Source organism: Cupressus sempervirens, chromosome 5 (genome assembly GCF_028749045.1).
Source record: "Cupressus sempervirens isolate cs-2001-9-10 chromosome 5, ASM2874904v1, whole genome shotgun sequence".
In the NCBI taxonomy this organism is placed as follows: Eukaryota; Viridiplantae; Streptophyta; class Pinopsida; order Cupressales; family Cupressaceae; genus Cupressus; species Cupressus sempervirens.
Genome location: NC_143122.1, coordinates 891,667,133 through 891,685,195, shown reverse-complemented (window position 1 = coordinate 891,685,195; position 18,063 = coordinate 891,667,133). Strand labels below are relative to the sequence as shown.

General features: G+C 35.2%; 1 protein-coding gene across 1 annotated transcript in view; it reads left to right on the top strand.

The window, feature by feature from the left end:
- The window catches only part of LOC149558792 (U3 snoRNP-associated protein-like EMB2271), a 54,277-nt gene extending 39,427 nt beyond the window's left edge, over nucleotides 1-14,850 (top strand). Inside the window, exon 7 of the mRNA XM_089832854.1 lies at nucleotides 14,084-14,850. Coding sequence (XP_089688980.1) covers nucleotides 14,084-14,161 — 78 coding nt within the window. The 3' untranslated portion in view covers nucleotides 14,162-14,850. The remainder of the gene's footprint in view (nucleotides 1-14,083) is intronic.
- Nucleotides 14,851-18,063: the final 3,213 nt, after the last annotated feature.

The window sequence follows — 18,063 nt, the reverse complement described above, 5'->3', positions numbered from 1 at the left end:
CACAATATATTTCATGTTTCCATCGAAGGCAAATTTATTTTTGAAACTTGAAATCTTCCTTGCTATGCGGGAGAAAAGATTATAGAATAAGACTTCCGAGCTATGGGGAAGAAAAGATAAAAGAATAAGACTCCCAAATTATTGGTTCAGTGGAGAAAGGCCTGCCTATAGAAGATGCTACATGGGAAAGAGAAGATCATCAATTGTCTGAATTTGAGATTGCTCGAGGATAAGCAATATTGGGAAGGGCAGACTGTCATGGCCCCGCAATAACCTAAAGTAAAAACAAATATTTAAATTGATAATGAAGATATATGTATTCCACCCAAAAAACTGTTACTCTCCTCCAGTGAAGGTGGTGATGGTAGTTCATCGTCTACAGCAGACCATGGATATTGATGATACATTTTTGTCAAGCAGCAGTACGCAATCGATTATGTATTAAGAATATTACTAGTTGTGTTGTGAATAGATGTTAGAGATAGTCATAGTTAAGAGCAACCACCTAATTAAGACAAGCGATCAAGGCCAACAATTAGTTGGAAACAGTCACAGTACATTCGGGAGAAGGTATACCATATGTTGGTTGACAGATTTATCCTTCAAAATGAATGATACAGAAAGACTCAGAATGCCCTAACAGAAGAACAAACTCAACCAACAGTTGGAAAGACTATCATGGAATTGCTAGCTTTCCTCTGAATTGAGAGCTACAGCTCCCTCCTAAAAGATATTCAACGAATTAGTTACTGATTATTTCTTTAACTAGAAGACACGAAGGCAACTGAGATTCATTCACCAATACGAAATGAATGTGATTACATGAAAGATTCAGAGAAAAATAAACAAATGATCAACAGATCACATATTCAATCTTCCCTATTACAGAGAAATCAAAAGGGAATTTAATATCTCTATCTGCAAAACATGTATACATAAACCAACAGATTCACATTGCAAACATCTACTTGACAAGATGATACAGGATAATATTAAAAAACATGAAACAAACAACCAACTAATTTATTTCAATCAGAGAAGTAAATATCTGGACCAAAACATCTAGGATACAAACTTCTCTTTAATTTTCAATACACAACAAAAATGATCCCTGGATCACTTTTAACCCCGCCATTAAAATCTAGCTGCAGAAAACACAAATATAATTCCCCTTTCTCTCTGTTACAATCAGAACTTCGAAAACCATCTTCTCTTCCCTGTAGCCTACAGACTTTCGAGAAAGAAGCAACCTTTTCTGGCCCATCTTTTTCAATAAACAGATTCCCCTTGAAAACATTATTCAGTTTTGCAACTGAATCTTGAAAAGGTCCCTCTTCATTGGTTTCTCACTTTTCCCTATTTTAAAATATCTGACCCTTATGTTTACCTTTGCTGTAAGGAAATATCATTTTATTTTTACCAATTTCTTTACTATTGACAAAAAATTTGCACCCTTGCTTGAGGTATGACCCTCAAGCGACCTTGTGTAACATGGAAACAACCTTCAAATGTGCGACTTGCGCTCTGAGGCTGAATCTTCGGAGAAGGCTGGCTTCCTTACTATTATGCACCTAAACTAAAACTGGGAAGGAAAAGGGAGAAGGAGAACTGAAAGAGAATGTAGAAAGGGAAAGGGGGTGATGCACCGAGATAGTAGTGTGGTCACAGCTCTGCCTATGACTGCACTACACAACAATGAAAATCCAGAATACTCTAGTCTTGACTCTATTCTATGTCAAAGGAACCACATGCAGGTTTGGAACTGATTGAAGTGCTGAAAGGAAAGATATTTCACTATGCAACAATTACTAATAGACTTAACACAACATATGAATCAAGAAAACAGAAAGGAACTATTCACTACAAGGCAAATACATGCACTAGAGAGCAAAATGGTAAGAATAGGTAAGAAAATGACAAGTTTTATTAATGGAAGGCAAAGTTGCAGTTACAATAACAGTGCACAAGGCTGCTGTCATGAACCAGAGAAGAACAGAGAAGAACCCAGAAAATGTATTTACAACTTGTCTTTATAGAGCAGGCATAACTCGGATCTAAACTATGGAGTTCAAACCCCAACCTAAGTGGAGTTGAATTGTAGAGAGCAATAAATGAATATCAGAGTAAAATCTGATCTTAAAATCAGCTTGCTGTAGTGAAGTGACAAGAAGGGCAAAACAAATGCACCCAGCCATAAGAAATCAAATCCCATGAGATTTGATCATTACATTCAATAAAGAGGCATGGAGATGCAAAGGTGTCGTGCAAACAAGGCCTAAGAATGTAGTTCAGCATTAAAGAACAATCCTTGTAATGTGTCATGGCCGCAACAAATGAATTCACACCACTGTTAGAAAACGCGTGATGGGATAACATGCAATGTTAACCTGCAGCAAAATTGTAGAGTTAACCCGCGTGGAATAAATCTGATTTGCCCCAAAAAAGATGAATCCTCGATGTAGATCTTCATTCTGAAATAGACGGCCCAAATGCTGCAAGAAATCTCCTCAAAAAGTGAATAAAACCCAACTGTAGATCAAGATCTTCATAACAAATGGATGGCTGAGATGCATACATAAATTTTAAAAGATGCGTCCAGATCTAAGGCAGCTATGCAAAAATACAAAAACCATTGGATCAAAAGCAACCCAACATAAGAAGAATTTGCCATGTGGCATGAATCAGTTGGTCAACACATTCCCAATTGCACGGTGGAGGAGGCAGCATGCGATTTCATGAAAGCAAAAGGGTAAGCCTTCCGAAATAGCAAATTTTTTTATTTCGGAAAGAGGAGCAAAGTCATTCTCTAAAATGGCGAAAATGGTTAACCCTGACAGAAAACGTGTGTTAACCTGCAACTTGACAAATGAGACGACCTAGTTCACTAGGTCAAAGAACACACTGAACTAGCTCGATTGATGAAGGAACCGAGTCAATTTGGTTCATGAAGAGACTGAGTTAACACAAAATGTTAACCCCAACCTAATTATGTGTTAACCCACAAAAAGAAAATAGCCCATTGAAGATATCCCTGATCGGTTATTGATGGTGGGTTGAATGGGAGGCAAAAATGGCTAACACTTACGTTAACTCTCCCGTGAACATAATTTTCACCTTTAATGAAAAGATTTAATCTCTAAATAGATATTAAAAATTGCTAATCTGGGTGAATATAGTTTCACTTGAGATCGCAAATATATATCCAGGTTTCCTGTCCAGTGAATTTCACCTTTCAGAACTTTGTGTAAATATTTTCAATTGAGTAGCAATACTCACTTGGCATATTGTTGGGCCTAGAGAGAACTATAATTTTTTAATTCTCAATACCATACTTCATGCAAAATGTTGCCTTTAATCCCCTTTACTTCTGGAAATGGATATAATTTTTAATTTTTTGATGTACCTTTGCCATTCAAGGGTAAATTTAGGAAAGTTGAACCCACTTTGTGTAAAGTTTCTGCTAATTCTTTGTTCTTTCGATCAAACTTTTAGTTCAGTCTTGAATTGTTGAGAATGGTCTTCTAAATATTATGAATATTCAAATTGTTGAGGAATTTAACACTTATCTTAAACGTAGATCCAATACTCTACAATCGATCTTGATTGAATTAGAATATCTCTGATTTAGAATTCATTGGATGTAAAATGCTTAGAGGAGCAGACTGCTGTAATTGTGTGTCCTATAAATTGCATTTACAACCTACTATATATCCTTTCTAAAGGGTATGTCCCTTAGAGGGACATAACCCTTCCTAAATGAGCACTAATCAAACTCCTTCCTAGTCTGCGATTCATGAAGATATAATTAATAGCACTTAACAAAATAATTGTTAGTTTGGTTAAACATTATAATCTTGTTTCCTAAGAAGTCGCTGGCCCTTAGAGTCATATATAAAATGCTAATTTAGAGATATATTATACTGAGAAGAACATTTATGGTCTGTACTATCAAACCTGTAGGTTAACATTATTAACACTCCCTCTTAAACTGATAATCCTATAGAGAGATATTATATCTAGCAACACCAATACAGAAGAATTAATACTCTCTATCTATTTGATTCTTCTTAGTATATGGTATCATAGAACACATGATACAAAGTCATATTACTAAACCTGTGGTATGACAAATCACTACTACTAGTGATATTATACAGGATAAATCTGAAGAGTAATCTCTTCGTTTATCCAAATTGTGATTTCATAGAAACTAGTATCACAACAATATCCAGAGTTTAAGATCTATCAAAAAATAGGATAACCTCAGAGAAGAAGAAAATTCTCCCTTTATCCAATTTGTGACTCATAAACATAGCAATGTCTACATCACAATATGATCTTGAACTCATCTAGATCTTACAGTAGAACTCTTATGTTTAACACATTATCTAAGAGATAGTCATCTCTCATAATGTTTTGTACAAGTGTCCATTATTTTTCAGAGATCGTCACCTCTTAAAATAATGAATACAAATGGTGGAGCCATAACAGTCGATAGCTTGACAAAAATAAAATTATTTTATTAATAATCAAAAGAGTACAAATGGATTACAACTCAACCATACCAAGTCTCCTCTCGAAATGTTCTATCTTTACTCTAGATAGAGGTTTGGTGAGTATGTTTGCTGTCTGATTTGCAGTACAAATGTATTCCAATTTTACAGAATTCCTGTCTATCATATCTCTTACATAATGGTAAGAAATTTCAATATGTTAAACCTGTCATGGAAAACTGGATTCACTAAGAGTTTGATGGAACTCTGATTATCACAATGAATAATCGTAGGATTCATGGCTTGCCCAAGTAAATTAATAATCCTACAAGTAACTTCCTCAGCCAGACTGCTTCATGAGAGGCCATTGCTGTTGCAAGGTATTCTGCTTCTATGGAGCTCTGAGCAACTAAAGACTGCTTTCCGCATATCCAAGATATTAGAGTTGATCCTAAATTGAAACAGCATCTTGAAGTGCTTTTCCCGTCTTTAACACTTCCACTCCAATCTGAATCGGTGAATCCATGCAAATCTAAAGCAACTTTCTCATATTTGAGTCCAAAATTAAGGGTGCCTTGTAAGTATCTCATAGTGTGTTTAATCGCAACTAGGTGAATCTCCTTTGGTTCACACATAAACTGATTTAAGGCATTAACTGCATAGCAAATATCTGGTCTTGTATTTACGAAGTACATAAGTGATCCAATCATCTGTATGTAGAGAGTAGAATCTATGGAAGGTGATTCTGCTGCTGCTTCTTTAAGTTTATGTAAATTAGTCTCCATTGCAGAAGACATAGACTTGCAATTCCACATTCTAAATCTGTTCAAAATGTCTGATGTGTACTTGCCTTGATTAAGTATGATACTGTCAGAATACTGTCGTACTTCTAATCCTAGGAAGTAATGGAGAAGCCCCAAGTCTTTCATCTCAAATTCTCTAGTTAGATCTTTCTTGCATTGATCTATAAGATGATCATCACCTTGATTAATAAATCATCAACATACAATATCAGAATTACCATATCATTTTTATCTCTTTTATAATACAAGTTTGAATCGGCTTCATTCTTGGAGAATCCTAAGCCAGTGAGATATTTATCAATTATTTCATACCAGGCCCTGAGAGCTTGTTTAAGCCCATAAAGAGCTTTCTTGAGCTTGCAAACAAAAGCGTTAGGATCATGAGTTTCAAATCCTTCCGGTTACTCTAGATAGACTTCTTCTTAAATCTTTCCATTTAGGAATGTTGTTTTTACATCCATCTGATGTACCTTCCATCCCTTTGATGCAGCAATTGCTAAGACTGCTCTTACGGAGGTATATTTGGCAATAGGAGCAAAGGTTTCTTCATAATCAATCCCTTCTTTCTGAGAAAATCCTCTGGCTACAAATATGACTTTATACTTCTCAATACTACTGTCAACAACATGCTTTATTCTAAATATCCACTTAGAAGAAACAACAGGTTTTCCTTTAGGTCTTGGAACAATTTCCAAACATCATTTTTTATGATAGATTGGTATTCTTCTGTCATAGCTCTTTTCCAAGCTATCTGTTTAATAGCATCAGAGGGATTGGTTGGCTTTGTTTTGGATAAGTCACTCATATTAGCTGTATAACCAGAGAATCTTCTAGGTCTTTTGCTTTCTCTGACTGTTTCGGAAGGTGCAACAAAGTCTTGGGCTGCTTCAATTGTTTTAATGGCCCAAAGTGGTCTTTTCTTTGAATTTTCTTTAAGGTTCATATTTTGAATTTCATCTTTGATTTCTTCTAAGTTCTCCCTCTGGGACCCAAAGTCACTATTTCTTTCAAAAATAGATAAAGAAGAAGGTTCATCAGAACTTATGACTCTTTTGAATGCAAGATCTTCGTCAAAGATTACATCTCTGCTAAGTTCAATAGTTTTTTGTCCAGGTATGAAAATCCTATATGCTTTAGAAGTTCCACTATACCCTACAAAAATACCTTTCCTCCCAGAGGGTTCTAACTTGGTTCTATTTTCTTTTGGAATATGGATATATACAGGACGTCCAAAAATTCTAAGAGGACTTATATTGGGTTTTACTTTAGTAAATACTTTTTTAGGGATTTTATCTTAAAGATAGGAGTGAGGGCTTCTGTTTTGCAGTACAAGAGGCTTCTGCCCAAAGATAGTATTCTAGATTTTGGTCAAAAATCATAGCCCTAGCAGCTTCTATAATTGTCCTATTCTTTCTTTCTGCTACCCTGTTTTGCTCTGGGTTATAAGGAACAATGTACTCCCTCTTAATTCCTGATTCGTTACAAAACTTTTAAACAAGTCTGAGGTATATTCTCCTCCGTTATCAGTTCTAAGGGTTTTAATTTTATGTCCTAAAATTTTTTTAGTTAATGCTTTGAATTCTTTAAATCTTTGTAGGATTTTTTCTAATTCCTTGCATTTTAAAAAGTAAATCCATGTTTTCCTAGAGAAGTCATATATGAACAAGATATAATACCAAAATTCTCCAAGAGAAGGAATAGACATAGGTCCATATAAATTGGAATGAATTAATTCTAGTACATTATTTGTTTTTCTAGTACTATCATGAAAGGGACTTCTGGTGCTTTTACCCAGAGCACGCCCTTTGCAAATACTAGGATGGTCTTTATTTAATTTGGGTAATCCAGTAACCATCTTCTCCATAGTTGATAAGGTTTTAAAATTTAGATGCCCTAATCTTTTGTGCCATATTTCATTTGTATCTATAGCTTCATGGACTAGGGCTTGAGTGGATTGACTAGATTCTGTATTTAATTCATACAAATATTCTTTTCTTTGACCAATTAACTTTGCTTTTTTGATAGAAGAGTTATTAGCCCAAGTTAATACTTTGCCATCTATGAATGCAACATTATGTCCATCATCTTCAAGTGCTGTAATTGAGATTAGGTTTCTTTTAATCCCTGGTACATAGAGTACACCTTTAAGAAGAAGAGTATTTCTTGATTTTAGTTTCAAAGTACAATTTCCAATTCCTTCAACGGGGTGTGCTGAGTTATCACCAATGTTAGCTTCACTATTAACCTTCTCTGATAAAAAATCTAGAGTTTCTTTGTATCTCATTATATGTCTAGAAGATCCACTATCAATTACCCATGCTTTATTTGAAATTTCATTTGATAGAGAGGAATACAAAACACGGTTCTCAGGATCATTAGTATCTTCTTCTTTAGTGACATATGTACAATTTGCCTGTTGTTTGGAATTTTTAAGACAATTAGATCTATAGTGTCCAAATTTTTCGCATTTGAAACTCTTTATTTTAGATAGATCTTTCTTGGGCTTCACATTTTTTTGATTTCCCTTTTTCTTCTTGAAATGCTTCTTCTTGCCCTTATAAGAGTTTGTATTAAGAACGTGAAGTTCTTCATCTTCTATTTTTGGTTTCCCTCTTTTCTTTAGTTTTCTAGATTCCTCTTGAAGACAACTTTTCTTGAGTTTGTTAAAGTCCAGAAGCTGATCTCTCGCACTTATTCTTTGTGCGAATGTCTCCCATGAATCTGGCAATCCATGTATAGCCATAAGTATTAATTTTGTGTCACTAATGATGGTTCCTATGCTTGATAGTTCATCTCTAATGCTGGCAACTCTTAGGAAATAAGAATTTATCGATTCTCCTTTCTTTATTTGAATGTGATTTAGTTGCCTTTTTAGTGCAAGAACCCTGGTTGCATTTTTTATTTCATATGCATTTTGTAATACGTTCATCATATCAAAGGCAGTTTGATGTTTTGTAAGCATAGGTACAATATCATTTTTAACTCCATCCAAGATGATTTGAATAGCTTTTCTATTTTCTTTTCGCCATATAGATTTGTGAGGTTCAACTGGGGGTTGTTTGGATGCTCCGTGAACGAATTGTTTAACATTGTTCTCTTCAAGAATCATCAAGATTCTGAATTTCCAGGCTTCAAAGTGTTCTTTTCCATCAAACTTGTCCTCAAGTCTGATTGTGTATGCCACTGAAGATAGGAGAAAGCTACTAAATATATATGAAGTTTGATAACTGAGTTTTGCAGAGCCCTAGAACCGATAACTTGGCTCTGATACCATGTAAAGTTTCTGCTAATTCTTTGTTCTTTGGATCAGACTATTAGTTCAGTCTTGAATTGCTGAAATGGTCTTCAAAATATTATGAATATTCAGATTGTTGAGGAATTTAACACTTATCCTAAATGCAGATCCAGTACTCTACAATCGATCTTGATTGAATTAGAATATCTCTGATTTAGAATACGCTGGATGTAAAATGCTTGGAGGAGCAGACTGCTGTAACTGTGTGTCATATAAACTGCATTTACAACCTACTATATATCCTTTCTAAAGGATATGTCCCTTAGAGGGACATAACCTTTCCTAAATGAGCACTAATCAAACTCCTTCCTAGTCGGCGATTCATGAAGATATAATTAATAGCACTTAACAAACTAATTGTTAGTTTGGTTAAAAATTATAATCTTGTTTCCTAAGAAGTCTCTGGCCCTTAGAGTCCTATATAAAATGCTAATTTAGAGATATATTATATTGAGAAGAACATTTATGGTATGTACTATCAGACCTGTAGGTGATCAGGTTAACATTATTAACACTTCGGTTTGGAGTGTGATCATCTGGTGTGTGTGCACAAGACACATAAAGCCCCATGACTCTAGAAGCAGCTTGCACACTGCACTGGTTGCATTTGTGCAAACTATGCTCCCCTGTGAAAAGATCGGAAATGTGAAAGAAAATGGAAAAAGTTGAGCTTCTCTGCAATGACAGTCATTACAGAACTCTATTGAAGATCAAGACCAGATTGAGTATTGAGATTTCCAGTATTTAGCATGTTTTCAATAACTTTGATAATACTCCCAGAAGGAGCCTTATCCATTGCCTTCTTTGCCTTATTTATATCTTGAAGAACAAACTCAAAACTTGTATCCTGCATCTCCCGCAGAAGTTGCGCCCTAACCTTGAATAACCATTCATGGAGCTTCTCCTTTACCAACTGTGTCGATTCCTATAATGGCATTATGTTTGAGATAGTGTATCTTAACCTGCGCAATTCCTCAGCACAAATTTCAACTTGAAGTTGTAACTGGTCTGGAGTATGTAGAGAACAGGCAAGGAATTCAGGACATGATAGACATCCAAAGATTTTTCTTGAAATTTAGTGATATTCTGCTGGCTGCAAAGTACCCTATAAACTTGACTCCCTTTTGTACTACATCTTTCTATAAGTTCCTGAGCCTTCTTCAAAGAAGAATATAGTTCTTCAAATACCCTGACAACTGATCCCGTCAAAGCTGTCTTTGAGTCCTTAACATCATCCAGCAGAGGCTTCAAAAGCTTCAATCGTTCAACCAGACATTGGCAATTTGTATGATCTGCCCCAGTCTTTCCATTCAGCGTCACAATTTCATGAATTGCTTGATAAATGTTAGCAAATAAAACATGTAGAGTATCCATAGGCCTTACATTGTCACCTTGTACATAATGACGATCTGCAATGTTTTGAGCAGAAGGAAATCATAGCATTGCCATGTCATAAAGACCACAGTCTCTGAAAAACAGCATCCCCCTGGGCTTCAAAATCAATAAGCATTCTTTTATGACATGTGGCATTCTCTTCAAAGGTACTGAAGACACAGTGAATATCTGTCACTGTGTCATGAAGTCCAATCCACCGGTGCAGTATAGCCAACTGGGAAATGTTCCAATAGAGAAGTCACAACAGAATGGTTTGATGATGTGCTTCAGACATTCCAATTGCAGCAACCACCATTTCTTGAGCTCTCTCTAGAGTAACCATGATACAGTCACATGCATAGACAATTCAACCACTATTTTGCCTCATAATCCTCTGTTTTTGCAACTTCGGAGATTGACCGTAAGAGCTGGAGCTCGGCATTGGAGTTGCATGCATTTTTTTTGAACTTAAGAAAGAGCCCGATCCTCTGCTTATCTCAGCTATTCCAAAGCCTTTATAAACTGCCGGGAGAAAATATAACTTTGGGCGTTCTTGTCGGGCTTTTCTTTGAAACTCACTAGCCACCCAATAATATCTACATCATAAATTAACCAAGGATTATAAGAAAGAAGTGTTTCTCCTACTTCCCAATGTTCTTTGCATAGTCGATCATAGGGCTATTCATAATGGACTCCAACATTTGTCAATTAAATGCCATAAAATTTGTCCATTGCATCATATTTATGGATCTCATTTTTAGTTGTGATTCTAGAATAATTTTGCTAAAACAGTGACCTTGAAACAAATCAAGCATGGGGTAAATATAATGCCCATCACGCTGCCCATTTTGTGAATCGGTAACTTGATCACGAATTCTGCCAACAATGGATCAAAGATGTATTATGAATCCAATATTCAAAACAATGCAAATAGCCCAATCACGCCTGTATAACAGTTATAACCATACAAGAGGTCACGATTTCTGATCATCTATGGGAATGTATGAGTATCCACTCAAAGTAAGCAAGAATGGTTTACAATATCAATTGGCTAATTTTTGTTATTGGACGTTCATTTGATGGGAAGTGGGAATGTGTGCCGATATTCTATTGCTTCTAATGTATAATTAATAATGAAGATTCCAATAAGCTTAATCTACCATTCCATCATGGAGGGGAGTGTACATATAGGGATTGTAAGTAGTATAAGATCCATTTGAGAGTGGTAACCCTGAGTGGGGCAGGGAGGTTGAATGGTGGCTGTCACTTTCTCGCTCTTGGGCTTGATGGATAGGTTCCATGTGCCCTGTACGATCTCCCATGGTGCTTCATAATGAGGATGGGTTCTTTGAAAAAGCCTTAAGGAAATCTCGTGTACATTAGGATTATATAATAATGATTAGAATTTTCTTTGGAACATTGTTGAACTATGTGTTTGTTTAGCTATTGATAACTAACTTGGTGCGGGCTTTAAACCAAGGTATTAATCCAGACCTCGTTTAGGGGTCCTAGTGAAAATTAAGTGAAGTTCTAATAGGGAACATTATGCTCTCCCTCTCCCTCTCTATCTCCCTTTTCCCCTTCTCTCTTTCTATCTCTCTCTCTACATCTATCTATTTGTCTCTCTTTTCCTCTCTCGCTCTATCTGCATCTACTTCTAGACATGTCTTAGTCTCTTTGCCCATTCATCTCTCCTCTCATCTCTTTCTCTCCCTCTCTAGCTTCCTCTTCCTCAACCTCTGTATCTCTCTCTCTCTCTCTCATGGACATCAAAAACGTATGTCAAAAATAGACCAAAATTTTCCCCATTTCACCTTCCACTCCTCTTTGGCGTACCCATCACACACCAATAGCAATTACTGGTTAGTACTAATGCCAGAAGAAAAAAAGGGCAGAGATCACTGGGATCGAACAACCTTAAGACATTTTCACTGCCTAACTCTGATGTGAGATGGCAATACATACCAAATTGTCTCAAAAAACAGGATAATTTTTTTCCATGTTGTGCATTGTGGTGCTAGAAATCAACTCATGCATCTCAGACAAGACATAGAACTGCTTGTACCAAATTAAGTAGTCTATCATTAATTTGCAAACATTTCACCGTCAAACCATTTTTTTTTGTAGAATCTTTTGGAAGTTTTATGCTACACTGACAATTTTACCATAAAATTTGTAATTCTGAAAACACTGCGGTTGAGTTCAATATTTCCTGAGCTCTTTAATACGTGTCTACTAATTACACAGATGCTGAAATCAATACACATTAAGGTTGAGTTTATCCTGTTAAACATTTGTAAGTATTACTGTACAGAAGCTTCATTTTAACCAATGATAGAAATGCTTGCAATTGCCTTGTGCATCTGCACAAAGGTTCAATTAATGTTCTGCATTCAGCTACCGTGTCTGATTTTGAAGATAAGTTTCTATCAGATTAAAGGCTGGAAAGAATTGTTGCTGGCTTTTAACCAAGGTTGCTGACTGATTTGTGGGTCAATTCAATAGAAATAAAAATAAAATTTAATAACTAAATAAAGAAATACTAACACAGATCAATAAAATATTAAAAGTAACACTACAAGAAATTTGAAACGGCAAAGAGGTCAAAGGATTTCAGATCTAGAAATAAGGCCTAAAAACCACCCTTCCATTGACGGACATATACTCCTCTGTTACGCATTACTATTTTGTGTTTCAGTTTTACTGCACGAAACTTCTTCTTATGCTTAAATTGCTTTAATGTGTGCCATTCTTCCTGGCTGGTTACTGTTCACTAATTCATTGTCCTTAAGTTGTTGCACTGTTTCGAAAGGAGAGTTTAATCATGTCTTACAGACTCAAATAATAAGCTTAAAAAGGCGAACCTTGAGACATGCATTCATTCATGTTGTGACTTATGGCAAAGAGGATACATAATTCTCTGTGAAGTTCTACATACAATATATAAGTGTTTTTATTAGGGTTCTAGGTTACTTCCAATAGTTTCATGCTTCCCAATCGCTTTATATGATTCTACCTTTATATGCTAATTTAACCACATTTCTATTGGGACATCTTTCATTGCAACTTGTTTTTTGTAATTAGTGCAAGGGAGTAGTACTCATGGCTGTGCAAAGATTTGGGATGGAAGATTGTCACAAAGTGTTAAGTGAATGCCGCCTTTGTCAAGGCTCTTTAAGCAATGATGTTGGGGTGATATTAGAGTGGATGCAAAACTCCATTAATGGGTCTTAAATATATCTTTATATATGTATTACTGATACTTTAAGATGTATGTGGGCATGTTTTGGAAGAGGGTAGCCAGCTCATCTCACATGTTAATTTTGTAGTAGAATTTATAGGTAGTCTAAGGCCATCACTCTATTATCAAATTTATATTCTGTTCTCCTTTTTTTCTTAATGTTGAGTATATTTTGTTGTTACAATACTTGGAGGATTCCACTCCAGTATTGCGTTTGGTCTATCATTTTGTACATTTTTTAGATATATCATATCTGTTTATCATTGAATATTTTGCTTAAATAGAAACTGTAAGATCGTAATTCCAATGCAGCATTCACCTGAGTTTTTGGTTCTGCAGCTTTTTGTCTCCATTCCTCTAAAATTGCCTACACCAGACCCTGCATGGAATTATCCGAACTCTGTACATTTCAAGCTTTGGCATTATCGGTGGTCACAAGCATAGTTATGACTGATTTTTTTGATTTATCTATGCTCATTGTACCTACTTAAATGCTTACCTTGTTATAAAAGACTGCATTGCACTATTGTTAATTAGTTCATGGCTTGATTTTTTTGGTGATACTACATCCAATACATTTAACAAGTTATTACATATCCAAACTAAATGTACTGGATATGGTGTTACATGTCTTTGGGAAAGGGAGGGCTCTGGTTTCAATAAATCCTATTTTCTCCTATACTTTTGCTTCCTTGCTTGTTGATTTATAGCTACAAACCAATGCTAAATGTACAATTTTTCACATTCATCTGCATATCTTTTCATTTTGAATTCTGTACGGATTCCTTCATATATTACAATTCAAGTTGTTTTATAAATCATTAAAATCAACAGTTAGAGCAAGCACTAATTATCTAATTGGAAATTTCTTAAACAGGAGCCTCGGTTAGGTAGATGGGGTCGCATTCAAGCTGCTCGCAACGGTGTTGCTTTGTACCCTATAGATATTTCATGATGAGCATGAGGAGAAAATTGGAATTATCGTATCATATCTTTGTTGCTTCTCTCAGTGATATGCCTGGTATGTACATTAGTGTATAGGAGAACTTGGTGCATGTTTTGGGAAATCCTTTATAGCAACACATTCTCCTGATTTGTCAATGTTTGCTTTATGTCTAAGGTCGTCTGCTGCATTTCAAGTTTCAAGCACCAAGATCGTTCTGACCCCTAACTGTGGCCGACCAGAATATTTTATTCGGGAATATATCAAATGTATTTTTAGGAAGTTGGCTTGGCATGAGACGTAGTGCAGAGAGAATTTTCTAATTTTGTCCTCTCAATCTATGCATTCTTTTATTTGTTGTAAAGCCAATGTAATTTTGTAGTAGATATGAAAAAAATTGCTTAATGATTTAATCTTTTTAATACACCTCTAGAAGTTGCCTTCTTGAGGTCAATTTTGAGAAACCTGAATCTACATCAGGTGCCATGCAAATTCGCCAGATTTTATCAAATTTTAGGCTATATCTAAATGGGCCTCGCAAAATAATTTTACATAGAAGGTGAATTGTATGGCCTATCAGTGCATGTCTCATTATTTAGTGGAGTTGGATTCTACTGAACATTATGTATTTTGGCATTTCTCATATTTAACTTTTCTGTAATACAGAAAATGTGCTCGATCTTTACTTGTATCATAAAGAATTATGTCATCAAATTGTCAAACAAGGTGACTGACACATGAGGTTGGTAGTACAAAATTACATTAAAGTCGCAAAAAATTAAAGAATGGATTTCACAACATAAAAATGCAATGTGCTGTAACATATAACTCATGAAACCATAATCAGGAGCTGGTGATAAATTGAATGGCTGTATGTTACTGCATGTGTGGCACCTTTTATGCTGAAATCAATCGTTGTATTATTTTTGGCATTTTAACGTTATGGTGTTATATAATGTGTAATGTAGATCAAAGTTAAATATGTAGTTCTTTGTCAGCTGAAGACCACATTGGACTACACGGATGGCATCCTTTTCAAGTTTAAATCAATTGGTGTCAATTTTCATTGTAACTATATGTTTTATACTTTTTGCAATTTAGATTAATGTTAAATTTGGAGTTCAAGTGCAATAAAATAAGCAATGGGCACTGTATGGCACACATGCAAGGAGTTACAATTCACCGTGGCTATTAGAGAATACAATGAGTGCCGGTCACGACAATAACCAATAGTATTCCACATTACACAAAGAAGCGAAGTTCCACTCAGTGGTAGAGAACTGCACATATCAGAATATTGCATGTGGGGTGAACTTTATGATTTTACATTTTGAGCTTATTTGCATGCTATTTCCATAGCTATACATTTGAAGATTGACAACATAAGTTGGCTTTTGATTTGCATGCTTTTATGCAAAGTCTTGTTGAGTCTATTGGTGCAAAAACAGTGACAATCACTTAAAATAATTGTTGTTGATGTGTAAGGGCATGACATAATTTGCTTCATCAAATTGTAAATGATGACACGCACACACAAAAACTAGGCAAGGTTAGTTTCTCCATTCATCAAACCTTGAGATGAATAGATTTAAAGGCCTGGAGCAAAGATGAAGGATGACAATAATCCAAATTTTTTGCCCTAGGATGATGAAATAATGTTAATATCATATTCTTTGAATGATACAAAAAGTGAAAAATGAATTGATACTTTGCCAATTGTGGATGGTAGAGAACTTGTGCTCTTGTAAGAGGTCAAAAGTTCAAATCTGTAGTGGGGAGGGGTTGTACACCTTATATTAAAAGAATTAATATAAGCACAATAAGAATAGCAATCAACCAAAGAGTACTATCCTAGGGTGATGAAATAATGTTTTTGATTAACTAAAACAGGGTTTGAAGGGTGCTTGAAACCTTGTACAAGCCTAAAGTTTTCAATGAGTGCATAAACAAAAGGTACAATAAATAAATGTAGAACTAGTCACCCCCCAATCTAAGGGTAACCAGGGTGACAAAAAGCCAATCACCAGCCAAAAGAAAAGATCCAGCTAGGAGGCAGGGCCAGATACATCACGATTTGCCCTTTGATTTAGAGCCTCCCTTGCATGATCGAATATTCATTTTTAAGGAGCAGATGGCCTAGTTTTCTTTCTTTTTACTGCATTCCAACTATCCTCCACTTTAGTTGCTTCAGCAATCTGATCTCCAGAAGAAACAGAACAATGGAACCCAAGAGAATTCGAGAAAACAACAATCTCCCTAGAAGAACCCAAAGCCAATTGGCCCCCCACTGAAACAGGAGGAAAGTCCAGAACAAGGGCGGGGCCAAGAGAGGGAACAGGGTCCTGGCCCCCAATAGGACCACGAGGAACAACAAACTCCTCCACCGAAGAATCATCTGCAAGGGAGACATCCGCAGACAAGGGTAGAATAGAGGAGGTCTCCAAAGAAGGGGCCACAAGAGAGCCATTTGAGACAACAGTCATGGCAGCCACCAAAGAGTCCTAAGGAGAGTCACCATCCCCAACAGAGGGGGCTTTGAGGATAGTGTAATGATCATTCGACACATTCTTCCACCAAGGAGACTTCTTCTGTCTAGGTTTTTCAGAGGAGCAGCAAGGTGACCGGTCTTGTGGCACTTCCTGCATCGAAAAGGGAAATGTGTCACCCTTTTATAAAGGAAAATGATATCAAAATTTAAACTGTTCAAATTTAATGACAGAAAAGGGACATTTGTGTTTAAAATTTGAAGATGATGTAAACTAATGAAATGTGTAAAATTGGATGAAGTTTATGCCCATAATTTTTTATTTTTTAATTGAGTGAAATTTTTATCATTTTAAAATTTTTTTAAGTCTATTTTTAAATTATTTTAAAATGTTGAAAATATACAGTTTCGTTCGCACCAAACAAATATATGCAAATGATCATATGTTGGTCTAATTTAAACTATGTTATAGTGGACTTGTATACCTAGAGGACAAAAAAAGATTTTAAACTTATATGTTTCAAGTTATAAGTGTTCAAAGTCGAACTTGTCAGAAATTGACAGTTTTTTTTCCCGCCAAACTTTTTCTATCAAATATACACATTTAAAAAAAAAAAATTACATATTCTTGAAGATGACTCTCTCCTGGAGAGGTACACATAAAGTTTTTATTTTTTGAACATGATTTACTATTTTTTTTCTTTTTTTGAACAAACATTTTGTTGAATTTTAAAAGACCTACTCGTAATATTTTATAAATATAACATACTTAAAATAATCAAAATACCACAAAATTTATATGAACATAATCTTGACCCCAAGCTCGTCAAAAGGGTATTTTTAGTTTTTAGAAAAACTTCATTTTGTATGGAGAAATTAGTATTGAAAGTGAAAAGTTTCGAGAAATTGCATCTTTTGTTTGTGTGGCTGCCACTTAGGATGACACATAGACAGTTATGACCAAACCCCTTTCGACCGCAACTCTTTTGGCTGTAACGGTTTCGGCCGTAACCCTTATCGGCCCCAAAAAATCGCTACTGGTTACATTGGTGGTTTCATATAAAATAATTTTCTTTTAATTTCAATTTATAATAACTGCACAATAAATTGCAAAATTTAAAGGAGCATTTTCAAAAATAAATATTTTTTTGAAGCCGTGTTTATCAATTGTTTCGTGGAGTTTAATGACAATTACAAAGGATCGTCAATAAGGTATTTTTTTTCACCTAGTTATTTTTATGTACTCTATATTGAAGTATTGAAATATATTTCTAGTGGAATCTAAATTAAAGGATCGTCAAAGTATTGAATAGGTAATAAAAAGGCTAGATCAAGGAAATACGACAGAATAAGAGATGACAAAATGAAGGGTCATACAAAACGTAATCAAAACCAACCTATCGAAGTTAATGAAGAAGATGAGATTCAT